Source organism: Acomys minous (genome assembly GCF_964271855.1).
Source record: "Acomys minous genome assembly, chromosome: 15".
NCBI classification, from domain to species: domain Eukaryota; kingdom Metazoa; phylum Chordata; class Mammalia; order Rodentia; family Muridae; genus Acomys; species Acomys minous.
In genome coordinates, this window is record NC_140497.1 from 69,592,080 (window position 1) to 69,609,385 (window position 17,306).

A 17,306-nucleotide genomic window follows, 5' to 3' on the forward strand; every position below is an offset into this window, starting at 1 on the left:
ACCCTCACATCCCCCTTCGCACTTCCCCCATCCATCTTCTCAGAGAAGGGGAAGCACCCAAATGCTACCAGTCCACCATGGCACCTCAAGTCACAGGAGGACTAAGTGCATCCCCTTGTACTGAGACCAGACAAGGCAGACCAGATAGGGGAGAGAGAAGGAAGATGATTCTTAACATCAATTTAAGCATCTATATGCACTCACATATGTATGAGCACAGACACACATATGCCCACACATATGCAAACACACATATACATACACAATGGAAAAAAAATAAAGAAACGGATGTTAAATAGTAGTTAGAAGTACCAGGCAGCAATATCCTGCACTAGAAGATGATTTTCCGTTAGATGCCAGTCTTGGCAGCAATCCAGTCTCGGTAGGCAGTCACTTTTGTATAGACTCCTGGCTTGTTGATTTTGCCACATTCATCGCCCCAGCTAACTATGCCAACAAGGTACCAAATGTCTCGAGAATTGGGATGCACCAGTGGTCCTCCGGAGTCACCCTAGATAAAGCAAAGCATATTCATTTTGACAGGTTCCTCTCAGACAGTTTAGCTACAGTCAATGATGTTCCAGATGAAGTTGTGAATTATTGGTCCTTTATGGAAGTCATGGAGAGGTGTGTGGTTTAAATCCCTATATGCCCCTAGCCTCCGTTAATACTGACCAAAATGTTTTCACTGCTTCTCTTTTTTGATATGAGATATTGAATGTGCGATCTGAGAAATCATAAACTAGTGTTTGAGAAAGTGTTTAGAAAATTCTTTTGAATGTACTTGAATTCAGAGTTATGTATCTGAGAAAATAGCCAGGACTTTAGCCATGAGAGGGATAAGAAAATAAGAGTAATTTGGGGATTGCCTGACAATACTGAAATCTCTGAGACCTATGGTCAAGAAGACACACTTGTGATTCGAGACAACCCAGAATTGTGCAAAATTCTACCACCTAGTATCTCCCTGATAGTATAAGGTATTTAATGTTCCTCTACCTCCATTTCCTTATCTATGAAATGAGAATGATAGTACTTACACCAAACAATTATGATGAGAATTAAATGAATTAATATTAGTGAAGTTCTAAGACAGAACTCGACTCAGAGAAAATCTATCAGTACCTATTAAACACTTATAGACAAACAATAAAAAATAAAAATAAATAAAAATAAAAATAAACTTATAGACATGGGCTACCTATAGGAAACAATCACTTTAGAGGGTGGCATTCAGGTCTGTCAAAGCGCACCTAAATGAAGAACAAAATGGTCCCCATATTTATGATCTTGACAAAACGATAGCAGTTGTTTATATAGCACGTGGTCCTTATGATTTCCGGACTTACCTGGCAAGCGTCAATATTGCCTTCCATGTAACCTGCACAGAGCATGGTGTCCTCTATCCTGCCTCCGTAGGCTTCCTCAGCATTGCAAGCGTTTGTATCAATAATCTTAACAGGCGCTTTCTGAAGTAACAGTGGGGATTCCCCTAGAGGAAGTCAACATGTCAACAAAACTGCTTCGGAGAACCTGATCTGAATGTGCACCCCCTTAGTCTTCCGATGCAGATCGCCTTTACTTGACTCTTGCTTCTTTTTAGGATAAACTGCTTCTGTCTCCCTCCAACTAATGAAAAAGAAATGTTGAAAATATTCATCAGCAACACCTTTCAAGCGTTGCTGAATGTTTCCCCAACCCCCTCCTTCATACATCATTGGTCCAGGTATGTTTCTATTAATTTCTACAAGGCAGATATTTTCTACATCTAGGCTGGTCTCCTCTGAATGTTTCAAGCCAAAGCAGTTTGCAAAGTTCTGTGCAATCTACCCTGAGAGATGGCCTGAAGGATTGGGCGTCCAGGGATAAAATGCCGCCTTACATGCTGCACTGAAAACTGCATGTTCACATGCCCTACGCTGTGCTCTGTGGTCTGACTCACCGCTGTGTGAAAGTGCTCCCCATCCTGTAACGACAACTCCTTCACCTGGTAAGAAAATCTCTGTGGCTTCTGGAAGACAGACCCGATGTACGTCGTTCTTGAAGGTGACTTTTTCAGTGAGCACAATTACTGCGATGTCATCATGGTGGTCCCCCTTAGCATAGTTTTCATGAATAATAATTTCCTGCACATAATGCTGCATGTAGGGTGGTGCTATTCTAGTGCCAAAGCTAATAGTTAAGTTTTTTGGATTATTTGTCCTAAGGGAATAAAAAAAACATACATTTTTATATGACAGAAATACTGCCTTTTATAGCACATAGTAGAAATTATATGTGTGTGTGTGTGTGTGTGTGTGTGTGTGTGTGTGTGTGTGTGTGTGCCATATGCTTTTGTAGCATCAAGATTTCATTGCACCATGGCCCATTACAATGATGCAGTATTATTTAATTTTTTCCTGGCATACTGACTTTATGTACATAAGTGCTCTGCTCGTATATATTTCTATGTACCACGTGAATATCTTGAGCCCTTGGAGGTAAGAAAATGGTATTGGATTGTCTGAAACTGTAGTTGTGGACACTTGGGAGTGGCCATGTGGGTGCTAGCTCCTTGGAAAGTGCTCTTAACTGCTTATTTAGCTCTCCAACCCCCATATAGTCTGATTTTCAAATTCATTTTTAAAACATCTTGTTTCAATTTCTTCACAGTACACTAGATATAGGGATAATGTCTATGTCTTAAAAAGGCTTAACTTTAATGCATGTTGGGCATACACACAAGTAATTATAAATGCTTAATGTTTATGTACATAATTAATGACACCAATAAATAGGAGATATAAGCCTGCATCCTTAAGAAGAAGGAAATTTTTACTTTTAGAGAAAGCAGAATTTTAGACTGAGCCACATTTTCCCAGGTGACCATAACACTTGGGTAACTATGTGCTAGGACAGAGGGAGAGATGAGATACAATGTGAAATTTTAGCAATTGCAGGTGGTTTAAGACCTGAAAAATAAAGTGATGAGAAATAAGACTAATGTAAGAAAAAAAAGCATATGAAAAATGAATAGCACCTATTTTTATTGGTAAAGTATGAAAGGCTGAGGTAGGCTGATCAGGAATTTGCATTTCAAATCAGGACACTCATAAAGATGGAAGACAATTTGCCTAAGGCAAGGACTGCCCACCCCTTAGAGAACGTGATAAACTTACTTTTGAAAACAGTGAGCTGCTGTTAGTAGAAATCTTTCTCCAATGAGTGATGCCCCACAGTGGTGCTTGCCGTTCACTCTGAGACTTGCTTGCCATGGCCATTCTCCTTTGTGAGCAGTGGAACCTCCCTTGATCCTGTCATGGGTTGCTGACATTCTTGGTCGTCTCCCGCAGCCTTCGGAGACGGTCAGTGTGGTTTCATTGAGAATAGAAAGATATTTATTTAGTGGCAATACAGAAAGTGAACTGGGTTTTTTTTTCAGCAGTTCTGGTTGGTTATAGCTGATGCTATCAGCATCCAACACTGGATAGAAATAGAATTGTTCATATAGTAATCTCCAACAGGCCCAGGAACCTCTCTGTAAATGTTGTCTTTATTTCCTCAGACGGAGTAAGATGAGAGCCATTCCCAAGGTTTTCAAGCTCTTTCTGAAATTTCACTGGATGGTTTAACTCAGCTGTACTGGCTTAAACTCCTCTCCAAGTTGACCAGTTCAAACTGGATTCTCTTGACTTCTGACTGAATTTCTCTGCCTGGCCTCAAACTAATTCTGACCATATGTTTTAGTTTCCTGGGTCCTTCTGTCTTCATCTGTGCCTAGCCTGTTCTCTTCAAACCCCGTCTCTGTAAAACCATGCCAGTAATCAACTCTGAGGGAAAAAAATTTCTTTCTCTCTCGCTGAGCTACTCTCAAGTAGCCTCTTTCCTGTCATATTCTCATAAGAGTTGGACGTATCCTATCATTCTGTCAAATCTTTCTCTGATTCATCACTTTGTCTGCCCCTCAATTAGATGCCACTTTCAATTAGGTGCTGCTTCCTTCTGTGAACTAACCTTACCTTCATTGTTTGGGGTTAATTGCGTGTACTAAGGGCATGTCTGTATTCCAACCAGATTATACTTTAATCCAGAGCATCTCTGCATTCCAGCCAGAACCCCAAGATCTAGAAAGTCTTTGGATGTGATCTCTTGCCAGGGCAGCCATGTGGCTGGATTAAAATTCTTCTCTGTCTCTCACATAGTAACTTTAACCCTTGGAAAATATGTAAGTTGTGGGAAACAAAGCCATGGTTATAACTCATGGACTCTACCACTAGACTCCTGAATTTGAATCCTGGCACTATCATTTACAAGCTGGATGAATCTGGGCAATTTTTGCACTTATTTGTGAGTCAGTGTAATTGTAATCATACTTCTCTCTTGGAGTGTTTTGAATATTGTGTAAAATATTATTACATTAAAACATGCTGCACCCTGTTGTAATAGTCTTAGCTATTGCTGTTTAGAGTACCTCATGTTTAACTGGAAAGTATTTGAACTTACGGCTGTTGATAATCTTCTCAGCATCAACCTTATTGATTTCTGAAATAGAGCAAGAAGTCTACAGTAAATTTAAGCTGGGCAATGAAGATATCCTTTCTCACATACCAGAGGATCCATCAGTAATTTTTTATCCAGAACAAAGTACCATAGAAAATAAAGAATTAACTTATTGGAATTTTTCTTCTGCTTCATTTGAACACATTGTATTAAAATATCATAACTTCCACTTGAGAAATTACGTTTTCATTCAAATATAGTCTTATATCATTTATTGTCAAAAATTGGGACTATCTTCTCTTGAAAAAAAGTTCCATAAGTAAATCTGATTCATTCATTTCAGTATATCAAAACAACTCCTAAAAAGTGACAAGTATTAAACGTGCAAATCTAATGTTAATTTTCATTCATAAATAAAATAAGAATAAAACACACTATCACTTATAATATTTGCTAAGTATATTGATATCTACCATAGAATCAGAAGCTGTCTCTTTTTATTCTAAGCAACTGCAGAATGGGCATTTCTAGAAAATGAATAAAAGAATGAAAATACCTCTAATCTAAGATGATATTCATTTAAATTGTATTAAAGATAGTCTTTGTACTTGGTGTTTATGACAAGTCCTAGGCACACACACAAAAAAATGATGCAGTGACAATGCTCTCATCCAACAGGTAAGCTTACCCATGAGCTTCAGAGACTCAGGATCTGCAGTCAGGGATCCCGGGTTGCTCTCTAGCATCTGACGTAAGATGCTTTCAATTCTCCTTCTTGTATTTTCCTTCTTTGACCTAGCATCCTTAAACACCAGCCATATATGTGCTGTCACACTGTTGCTTTCAGGACTGAAAAAAATATAGTTTTCATGCAGTGTCAAAACTAACATTTCCTCCTCTGATATTTCACATCTTGATTTTTGTCCCCTCTCTGTGGGTTTTTACCGTAACATCACATTAGGTGAAGCCTTCAGTCTGCGATGTGCCTGCTTGCGTGTGCCGACTGAATGTACACAGTTATGCTGTGCATTCTGGAGGACATGCAATTCTAAATAATTCCTTAAGAAACAGAACTAGCCTGAGATACCAAGGAAAGATGATCACTGAAGAACTGAGACATATCTATACATTTGTCAATCATTTATTGAGCAATTGTTATAGATGTGCAACTTTGATGACTTTCACTAACTCATTACTGTGGCACAGTTCCTATTCTCCAGGAATTTTCAGATTTTTATGAGAGGTAAGGTATGTGTAAAGAAAGCTGTACCATATGAAGCAGAAATAGTAAGGTATTTATCTTTAACTAGGGGTATATGGAGGAATTACACATAACTTAAAGAATTACAGAAAAGCTCGTGGAAGCATTGATATACAACTGGACATTAAAGTGCTTTTGTTTCTGTTTCATCATCAGACTGAACTTTTCATCCAATGGAGGTGAGGAGATCCAGATCATAGAGTAACCTTTAGTAATGATATTAGCCAGCATTTATTGGTTAGTGCTATGTTACAGGTACTTTGTTGTTATGTTTATTGATACATATTTCTTCATCTCTATTACTCTACAGTAAAAGTGTTGTTGTCTGGGTTTATGAACAAGGACAAACTCAATATCTGAGAGGTTATGTAATTATCCAGGAGTAGAAATTTTACTCAATACAAATGAGAGAGCCTATACTCTGAATTCTTCACACTACACATTGTAGCCCTATGCCTAGTTACCCAATCTCTAGGAGATTGATGCTAAGATCCTCTGAGGAGGATCTTAATGCTAGCCAGTACATAGCAGCAACAATGGCAAAATGAGTAAAAGTGACCTTGAAGTAATTTGACAACGGTGTTCAAGGAAGCTTAATGTGATTATTGAAAAAAGTGACAAGCTGAAAGACTAAGCAATGGATGTATGGATATTACATGTTATCCCCGGGGACAGTGTCTGTGGGAACCTCCATGCTGTGTGTATGAATCAATAATTCTGAAGAGGTACTCAGTTCATGTAAATTTGGTTTATATAACAGCACATGCCAAGAGAAGCACACTGTCCTGTGGCCTCTTCTTCACTTTGTCTGGACTCTTGCTACCTATGGACACCTAAGTTGCATGCATAAGTAATAATACAAAACAGAAACACACACATGCTCACACATGCAGCCCATGCATTGCATGCATTCACGCACATACTCACCATGTTCAGTCACCTCAGAGAGGTACTTGAGCCCTTCAGCTTCAGTTTTCCATTTTGGTGCAATAGTCAAATTAGCACAAGGTTAATGCTAATGGGAACCTTCATCTATTCTGCGATTCTATGAGTCACATGGGCCCAAGAACCCGAGAAGAAAGTGGCTTTGCTCACAGTAAAAACAAACTTCACTTTCATTTGAAATATATTTGTTTGCAAATATTCCTGCACACACTGTTTTTATTTTGCATAGAGGTCTATGATACAGACAAGGAATCTGTTGTCATTGATATTTCATAAGACAGAGGTAAATTGAGGTGGTCATGTGACTCTTTTAAGATTCTCTGGCTATTAAATTATAAAATTATAAAATCTGGGCTTAGGTTGCGCACTGTCTATTCTACAGCTCTCTGTGCTACTCTTTGCCTCTCTACATCCATGTTCAGAGAACGTATTGTTTCTTTTTATGATGTGTGGAAGCCATTTGTGTCATCATAGTCTTGTCCAGATGTGATTTTCCCACCTTATTTAAGAAGAACCAGATCTGGGACCAGGGGTCCTGCTCAAACTATGGCACAAGCCAAGGACAATATGTGCAGTAAACTTCAAACCCCTACCCAGATCTACCCAATGGGCAGGGCATTTTCCACAGTTGAGTGGAGAGTGGGGTGTGACTTTCACATGAACTCTGGTGCCCCATATTTGACCATGTCCCCTGGATGGGGAGGCCTGGTGGCACTCAGAGGAAGGATAGCAGCCTACCAAGAAGAGACTTGATACCCTATGAGCATATACAGGGGGGCAAGGTCCCCCTCAGTCACAGTCATAGGGGAGGAGAATAAGGGGAAAATGGGAGGGAGGGAGGAATGGGAGGATACAAGGGATGAGATAACAATTGAGATGTAATATGAATAAATTAATAAAATATATTAAAATAAAAAAAAGAATCCCAAGAACAATTCCAAAAGACATTTAGCTAACAACTGGAAAAATAGGAGAAAATAGAATCTATATTTTGATACTCATTAATAAAAACAATAGAGGATCAAGCAATTGGCTTAGGGACATCTAGTGGAACAAATACTTAGGAAATGAGAGGGATAAGTCAGGTGTAATTTAAACATCAATATAGTCCTTTAAGTCTAATGAATTCCACCATACAAGGACATTTTTGCCTTTGTGTAATATTGAACAACTATGCTGACATGTATGACAATCAGTGCTTAATCATTGTTGACAATGGCTGTGACATCAGAAGACTCTAGATTTATTCTCCCTGGAGTACTTGAAGTATAATAATAATAATAATAATAATAATAATAATAATAATAATGATGATGATGATGATGATGATGATGATGATGATGAAGAAGAAGAAGAAGAAGAAGAAGAAGAAGAAGAAGAAGAAGAAGAAGAAGAGGAAGAAGAAGAATGGCCTTATCTCCTTTTCTGATGATTAATGATAGCTACTTACACCAATGTGATGATCTGAGAGTTGATATATTGTCTGTAAATGTTAGAACTTTGAAAGGCATCAACCATCTATAATGAGAAAACATACAGTTAAACATCAAGTTCCAATAATATATTTATATTTATACTTTAAGCAATTAAAAAGTACAAGGTTATCTAGCTTACTTTAGTCTCGAGGATTTTACTGAGGTTGTTACTTTCTGGTGATGTCTCCCTTTCATAATTTCTGTCGTATGGAATATTCAGCACTTTAAAGCTACCTTGATAGTAGTATATCTTATTTTCTGTGCGATAAAAATAATCAAGTACTATTTAAATTAAATACACTTCAAATCAAGACACATATTGCATAGTAACACAAAGCAGGATGTATTGTGTTCATTAGCTACTGATAGCCCCTTGTGAGTGTTTCTGGAATGATTGAGTAAATAATCTCGGTATTGGAGAAAGTGGTTTTAAAACCAATAATAGAAAACAGATGGAGAGAAATATTAAGAAAAATAACATCTTTTTAACTTTGTGTATGTGTGCATGTGTGCTCATGTGTGTATGTATGTGCACACATGAGTGATTTATGCATATGATGCACATATGTGCATATATGCTTGTATGTGAGAACTGCACATGTGTGAAAAATTAAAGGATAACTTCAGATATCAGTCCTTACCTTCTATTTTGTTTGAGATGGGATCTCTGTTTGCTATAGTGAATGCCTGGCTAAGTGACCTGCTAACGTCCAATGACGCTCTTGTGTTAGCCTCCATTTTCCACATGGGTGCCATGATCACAGATGTACACTGCTATATCTTGCTTTACTTGTGTTCTGGATTCTGAACCCCAGTCCTCATAATGGGAGGATTTTTTTCACTGAGAAATTTCCCCAGCCCTAAAAATAGCATCTTGATTGATACAGAATGAACTATATATTATAATGGCTTCTGTTTAGAGAAACTAGTTTTTACAAGTTACCATTCATTAAATATTACTATCATATGATACTATGGAAAAATTTTAAGGACACTAATTTTCCAAGAGAAATATAGTCTCACAGCAATTAGGTGATTTGCCTACTATTATATATCTATTAAGAAGAGCCAATGATAAAAACTCAATCCTCTTACTCCAAGGCCTACAATTAATAGAGGATAATATATAATATAATATAATATAATATAATATAATATAATATAATATAATATAATATGGATAATGTCAAGAGACATTTGCAATTTTGAAAAACAATCCCCAGTAAGATTGATAAAGACCAACAAAACAAGTAACAACAAATGCTGGTGAAGTTGAATTAGTGGGAATGCAAATTGATACAGTAGCTCTGGAAATCAGTATGGGAAATCCTTTTTAAAAATCTACCTTATGGCCCAGCTTGTCCACCCTTTTGCATATGCCCAAAGGGCTTCCCATCCTCCTCCACAGACACTTGCTCAGCAATGTCCATTGCTGTATTCACAATAGCTAGGAACTGGAAACAACCTAAATGTCCTACAAAAGATGAATAAATAATAGAAATGTGCTACATGCGCACAATGGAATACTGTTCAACTGTAGAGAAAAATGAGATTGTGAATGTTTCAGGTAAAGGGATAGACCCAAGAAACATTATTTTGCGAGAGGTATCGCAGACAGATCCAGGATGACAAATGCCACGTGTTCTCTCTGATCTAAAGTTCCAGGCTCCAAATCTTCAGATGTAAGTATGCAACATAGAGAAACCACAGATATGAGACAAGCACAGCTATGACCCCACCAAAGAAGAGGCTCTTTGACCTGCAGAATATGGCATTTAAAGATGTTTTCATTATTCTAAAGACTCTTTGACAACAAGACAAGTTAACTCCTGGCAATACCCAGCCTACCTCAAAGAAGATGATGAGCATCAAAGGACCTCCTCATGGAGTTGGCTTCAAATGTGCCAATCCAGCCACTGAGCAAAATGTCCAAGTTTCTGCCACAGAGAGAATTCTGCCTAAAAATGAGCAAGCTTAGATGCAGGCAGAGTTGACGGCTGAACTCCGCCAAGACAGGGTAAGCAACTCCTCAGTAGCTTCTGCCTTGCAAATATGTCTGTCAGATATATTGGGCTAGAAGACTGAAGATGATGCTCCAATGTTATAGAGTTTTGAGTGACTGTTCAGGCGGTAAACTGTTTCTGTCATTTTTTTTTTCAATTTGGAAGCTGCTAACGTGCACTTCTGGTTCACTCAGGCATTTAAGTTTTTGAGACTTCCTTCTCAAGTCTCTAATGGGGTTGAACACCAGATAGTTTAATCTTACAAGTAAGCTTAGTTGGTTAGGGGTTAAGAAGTTTTTAGAACAAGATAGATGTTTTAAGTTAATAGAGATGAAATATGATAGATATTGATCTTCATTCAGAAATTTAGACCCAACAAGATAGGAAAGATGTTTACTTCAAGTTTGCCAAATACAAATAGCCAAAACACTGTGAATAAAACATTTATATAATTCCTGATTGTCTCGTGGTTCTTCCTGCTGTCTGTAGTTTATTTTGTTCATGTGTAAAAATGTAAATGTATATGTTTAAAAAGAAACATAATTTTAAAAATCATGGAAAAAAAAAAAGAAGAGTCTCTTTACAGAAAATGGAGGCTATCACAGAACACCACAACTGTATAAAGCGAAGAGATCAACAGATCACCGAAAGGCCAGCCTGAATGCAGACATCAATACCACAGCTCTTTCATCTATGCCTCTCATAGTATCATGGGATGGAGTATGGAAAGGTTGTAAGAGCCAGAATATCAGGAAGTCAGCTGTGAAACAGTCTCAGAAACAGCTGCATTCAGCTTTTGCACAGGTCTACATCAGATGGGATCTTAGAGCTGGAAGGAGATGTGGACACATGATCTCATCCCTGGGCCATCTGATAACCATATCTCCATTTGATAACCACTTTCAAGTGAAAATTTAGCTCTCTCCAAGGGTGTCTCTCTGGGGAAACAGACAATCTTAAGGGTAGTTCACATGCCAAGCAGTATATATCCAAAACAATGTAAACTCAACAGCATCTTTGGAGGTTCCTTATCTCATACTGTTAAGTCAGAACATTTCTTTTAACCTTACTGACACATTTCACATATATTATGACTTCTGGGTTTGTGTTTTTATGGGATTCCTCTGTGTGTGTGTGTGTGTGTGTGTGAACGTGTGTGTCTCTGCATCTATCTATACTTCCTGCGCTTTTTCTTTAACTCATTATCTTGTTTGTTTGCTTTGTCCTATTTTGATTTGTTTGGTTATTATTTATTTTATTGCTCCTTGGATGTCCAACTGTTTTCTAATGTAAATAGTATATAATGTGTGAAAAATCCATATGCAATAAAAAGAAAGAAAAAATGAAATGGTTGAAAAAACAAGACTGAAGAATGACAGTGTCAATGGACATACTAACATGGAGAAATTTTCATGGGTCCTCGGCCCTAGACAAAACTTCAGGCAGCAAAATAATGACAGTTGAGAGAGAGAGAGAGAGAGAGAGAGAGAGAGAGAGAGAGAGAGAGAGAGAGAGAGAATTAGCCTTTCTTGATGATGAACGCCTTTATTGTTTATCCAATACACAGTGGTCAACTCTGAAATCATATACATACCACCAAAAAGATGGACTCAGAAGGCTGTATTTCTCTCTCTCTCTCTCTGTCTCTCTCTCTCTCTCTCTGTCTCTTTCTCTCCGTGTGTGTGTGTGTGTGTGTGTGTGTGTGTGTGTGTGTGTGTGTGTGTGTAATAATAATACCAAAGAAAATGAGGCTATCATAAAAGTAAGAGACCTGGGCTGAAATGAAGTTAGCTGGGAGAGGCTGGAGGGAGAAAAGAGAAGCAGGTAAAGTGATACAGTTCTATTTCAATAAATAATGTCTGACATTTCTAATCTATTTACAAGGACTTCTATATTACCTTTCTTATTAATAAGTAACTAAAATGCCCATATCTCTTGGATTCTCTTCTTCACATACAATAACCATAAAGCTTTAATTACAAACTATCAAACACACCACATGGTAGAGTAAATTATTTTGCTTGTCTATCAGGTATCTGCTAGTGATACTTTCTTGCAGGACTCAAGGTCCCCGACTGCACTATAGAGGAAGATAATTCATATATTTCAATTGCTTCTTTATATCTTACAGAAATAGAAATAAAAACACAGCAAAGAGAAATAAAAATGTATACCAACCTACTGCCAGAAAGTGAACCAAGAGTCCAATAATTAGCCCTAGGGCTGCCAGCACTCCAAGAACACCAAGGATGATTATCCACAGTGGGAAGGATTTGCGGGGTTCTATGACTGATCTGCAAATGAAGGACACGAAACAGCTATCATAAAACATTCAAATTTCTCATATCTGTGTTACATTGCTCTTGTTGCCTGTAAAATCCCCACAATTAGAAGACACAGAAGACATGAAAGAAAAGGAGGGAAAAGGTCAGCTAGATGGCTCAGTGGGTAAAACTGCTTGCTGCTGAGCCTCATGACTTGAGTCTGATTCCCAGAACCCACATGGTGGAAGGAGAGAACCGAGTCTGGTGAGTCATCCTCTAACACTCACTTATGAACTATGATGTGCATACATAAGCTTCGTATACACGCGTGCGCGCGCACACACACACACACACACACACACATACACACACACACACACACACGTGAAATGTAATAAAAAAATTTAAAGAAAAATGGAGGAAGGGGAAAAGATAAGAAGTGCTTCCCTTAAAAGTTACACTATGAAATTTTTTTTTATCACAGCTACAACATAAAAAGCATTTTTCCAGAATATGATTGCTGTTGTCATGCCAACTGCTTGGGGGATCTAGTTCTTTCCCATTATCAATGGAAAGCAAAGAGTTAATATCAGTCAACCAAGATGTCAGGGCAGACAGGAGGGGAGAAGAAGGGAAATATCTTAGAAGTCTTTAAGGCTAAGACGATGTAAACACTTTGAAACATGATCATGATCCTACATCATTATCTCCTTATGTTAAGCACAAGACATATAAAAATATCAATTTCTATACTGGGGGAGAGCTGTGTCTATCCATGTTATTAGTTTATTGATGTGGGTTAGCCAAATCTTTTCTGTAAGAGTGTGCAACAATAGATCTACAAGTGAGGTATGTATTACATTTCATAGCAACCTATGTGGTTGAGAGCCTTGGACTAAGTTGAGATTGGAATCTGTAGGAATTTATCAAAAAAAAAAAAAGCCTGGGCAGATAGTCTAGGGAAAAGAAACAAATGTGGTGGCAAAGAATAACTGGTCAGTTGGCGGTGTAGCTTTTGCACCACACTAAGTCATGAATATGAGTCTCAAAGTGATAATGTGGGTTCAGGTCGTGTCAAACATCTCAAGGCTCTGTGGACAAACCACACTCCACAGCTCCTTGTCCTTCTTATGCACTCGGTTCTTTGCCTGATATATTCACCTCCTCGTGCTTCCCCAGTGATCTGTCACTCAAATATCACCTTTCCATTCTAGCATCTAGTCTTCATTGGCATCTTCTATCGTGGTCAACCCTCTTATGGTCCTACGTTGAGAATACATTTACTTTTTGCATGTATCATTTTTGCCTCTCTTCATTAGCATGGTCGTTATTTATTGTTCTTATGCTCTGGTTGTAGTCTGGAACCTAGCACCACAGATAACTTTAGAACAAGGAAATGAATGAAAACAGGCAGATCAACAGCTATATCTTGAATGATAAAGTGAACAAAAGGATTCAGACCGTTTACATTTTTATTCTCTCAAAACTACTAACATGGGCGTTTATAGTGCCTACGAAGAAATACACCAGCAGGGAGTGTACATGACAATAATTGAAAGAGGAGAAAAATGACAGGTGAGGACAGCCAGAATTGAAACTATTATCATCCATGGGAATGGAACAATGGGAGCCTGGGAGATGATATCAAGAAGGGAAAGAATTTGAGAAAGTTCACAGACTAAAAATATTTGCCAGAACTTGGGAGCTATATTAATAAAGAGAATGGCTGTTTCAAATGGAAGTGCAAAATGAAGCCTACCAGAGATCATTTGAGGATAAAAAATAAGTTTTCCTGAGCCAGGCGTGGTGGCACACGCCTTTAATCCCAGCACTCGGGAGGCAGAGGCAGGAGGATCGCTGTGAGTTTGAGGCCAGCCTGGTCTACAAAGCGAGTCTAGGACAGCCAAGGTTACACAGAGAAACCCTATCTCAAAACAAACAAACAAACAAACAAAAAGTTTTCCAAAGCTGGAATTTGAAGGACTTACAGATTTCCAGTACACACATACCATGCTGATGATTGAGAAACCACAGCTATGGATAGGAACTTAGCAAGCAACTACATGCAGAAAGGACAGAGAACGGAAAACTGGATCAACGTGTGAGAGGGCTCTTAGTGCTCCACAAAGCTAGAATCTCTTTTTCCAAGGTACATTTGCTTCCATTATAACAGTGATTAAGTTGCATAAGCTATATGAATAGCTTATGAATAGTGTTTACTGGATTATCCATTCTGAGAGCTCAGTGACCCTTAAAGGTATGCCTTCCACTGACTGCTCACTCAGCTCAAAGGTGCTCAGCTCCAGCAATGCGCTTCTCACTGAGGGCCTCCTGGTCTCACTGTACACCCTTTGTCTGTCTGTCTTCCAGAACTTTTACAAAGTATTATTTTTCTAATTATCTCTTAGTTGTGGATTCATGTTTATGTTTTACTTCTGATTATCTTTGTTTAGAAATTTTAATTCAGAACAGGTTTTTAACAACTGAAAAACATCAAAATTTTCTTTTTCATTTTGTCTATATAATTTACAGTCTAATAAAAGCACAAAATATTAACCTCTATTGAGCCTTTGCCAAACAAAATTTCTTGTTGTTCATTTAGCCTTTTGTTTAAAGGAAAAAAGTTTCTGCTTGCTGACTTTATCCACTGAAATGACTACAGGATACAAGGTTTAATATTTCATCCCTTATCCATGTTCCACATTAATTATTTCATGTCACTGTTCATATTTTGTTTTCTGAGCTTTAAATGTCTTTTTCAATCGCCCAAAGACATTACAAACTATAATCTAGCATAGATAACTAAATAAGTGCTTCCAATCACAAGGAAGCTTCTCAAGCACAAAAGAAAAATCATCCTAGTGTTAGCCACTTTCCGGTATCCAGCCATAGAGTCTGTAGGAAAATATCATAAGAGATACTTCCAGACAACATGGAATATATTGCCATAAATACTGTTGGGCATGAACTTCTCACTGTCATGTTCACAAGGCTGCTAAACAGATGGTTCTGATTTTTTTTTTTTAATTCTACAGTCTGTGGCTAAAGCTAAGAAAACATTGAAAATGATAAACTTAGTTTTAAACTCTACTTCTACATCTGATGTTGTTTTCAACTTATGCAACGATTCAAGCACCTACATGCATCCCAAAGTTCACCAAAGCCTCCTTAAAGCCACCAGCACAGTCTGCCGCATTTCCTAATCCTTCCAAGGTCAGTAATGTACTTGACTCAGTGTCTTCCTCTGAGAAGCTGATTACATTATTAGGGCTCGAGGCTTGGCTGGGTAAATAAAAAACTCTTGAAACAGTGGCTTGATCCTTTTACTGTATTCTTAACCTAGAACTTCACACAGGTGTAAACTAGTAATGAAGAAAGAATGAAATGCCATATAAATAAAATCTATCATCCTCTCTGAATAAAGGTGATAAACAAACAAACAAAAATTCAATCATAGTGGACATTTTAAACTTAAATTTGCTTGATATCTCTTTTATAGATAGGTCAGAAATATGAAAAATAAGAAAATTAAGGTCATAAATAAATTAACATCTTTAATGCAAAACAAAATGACACAATAATTTTTAAGTCAAGAAAGATGGTTTTAGTATGTTCTATCACAATAACTCTATCCATTCTAATAATACATTTAGAATTACATTGGATGTTATCAGTATAGATGTGTCTTAATAGGCTGGGTTTTTTTTAACCTAAATACATGGATTTAACACATACTTGAGAAAAATATTTATGTAAAATATTCATTTACATCTTTACAGAGAACATCCATGAAGTGGTAGTACTATGAAATCCAAGATAATATTTATGAGTGCACAGTACAAAGCATGAACTTGTTAAACACATGCAAAGAGTCCATTATCATCGTCATTACTAAGCTCCGTTTCCTACCTAACTCACAAGAAACGAAAGTGTCTCTGCTATTGCCTCTCTACTAGACAACACCATGTTTTTACTCACAGGGCATTAAGTTACATGCCCCTTTTTTAAGCACCCCCGCAAACCAGTGCTTAACACCTTAGATTGCAAACACAAATGCATGTTTATGACAACGTGTCTCCATACTGAAATGCCAAAATGCTGTAGAATCACGATATATTCTCCACCTAAATGCAATTATGTTACCACAGTACTTAAGGTGAGAATCAAATGGAGGAGACAGTGAAACTCTATTTTGTCAGAATTTTAGGCAGTCAAATGACCACTTACCTATACATAATGTGCTGACACAGTGATTGCTGATGCTAATATCAGGGGACCTTCTGAACTCCTTATCTGTTGATAGTGGTTCTCAGGTAAATGCGCTAGCTACAAGGATGTTTGAGATTTTAAGGGCTGGGTACAAAAGCAGAAAGACATTAAAAAGAAACTTGTTTAACAGGTGTGGTAGCAACCGAGGATCTGCAGCTTAAAGGAAATAACAAAGACCGTGTTTGATTTGAATATTTATAATAGAGACAATGGGTTAACTTGGTCACCAGAAGACCCACCCAAAAGCTTCCACCGCATATTGGTGAGTCAGTGCTCTGACTCAGGAACTGTGCATCCTTTCAGCACAGAGACTCTCCCCAGAGAAACCCACAAAGCCATATGAGTATTCTGACAAACTGCTTAACTATAAGTCATCCTTTTTAGGACAAAACAACCCTTGAGGGTGTAAGCCATTTGAAATGTGCTTCAAGAGTCTCATAGAAATAGGTGAATACTTTTGTAGGGATGAAATGACAGGTGAAAGTGGGTTTTCGAGTAGCAAACAATTTCACTCTTAGGATTCTTTGTGGAGAAACAGAATGGACTAATTAGGCCATTGGGAGATGTTTTAGCAAATGAACACATATTGAGGTTTTGAGTGACACACCAA

The 17,306-nt window shown here is 37.7% G+C and overlaps 1 protein-coding gene across 1 annotated transcript; it reads right to left on the minus strand.

Annotated features, from left to right (window-relative positions):
• Positions 1 to 349: 349 nt before the first annotated feature.
• On the minus strand, positions 350 to 16,736 carry LOC311585389 (transmembrane protease serine 11B-like protein; the record flags this gene model as incomplete). The annotated part of the gene is made up of 10 exons (XM_084760538.1): positions 16,655 to 16,736; positions 12,342 to 12,457; positions 8,300 to 8,418; positions 8,136 to 8,203; positions 5,168 to 5,328; positions 4,483 to 4,521; positions 3,159 to 3,333; positions 1,943 to 2,202; positions 1,350 to 1,492; positions 350 to 511 (listed from the first exon to the last, which is right to left on the minus strand). The coding sequence occupies exons 1-10, from the start codon at positions 16,660 to 16,662 to the stop codon at positions 350 to 352; spliced, it is 1,251 nt and encodes a 416-aa protein (XP_084616664.1). The 5' UTR covers positions 16,663 to 16,736.
• Between the last annotated feature and the right edge of the window lie 570 nt (positions 16,737 to 17,306).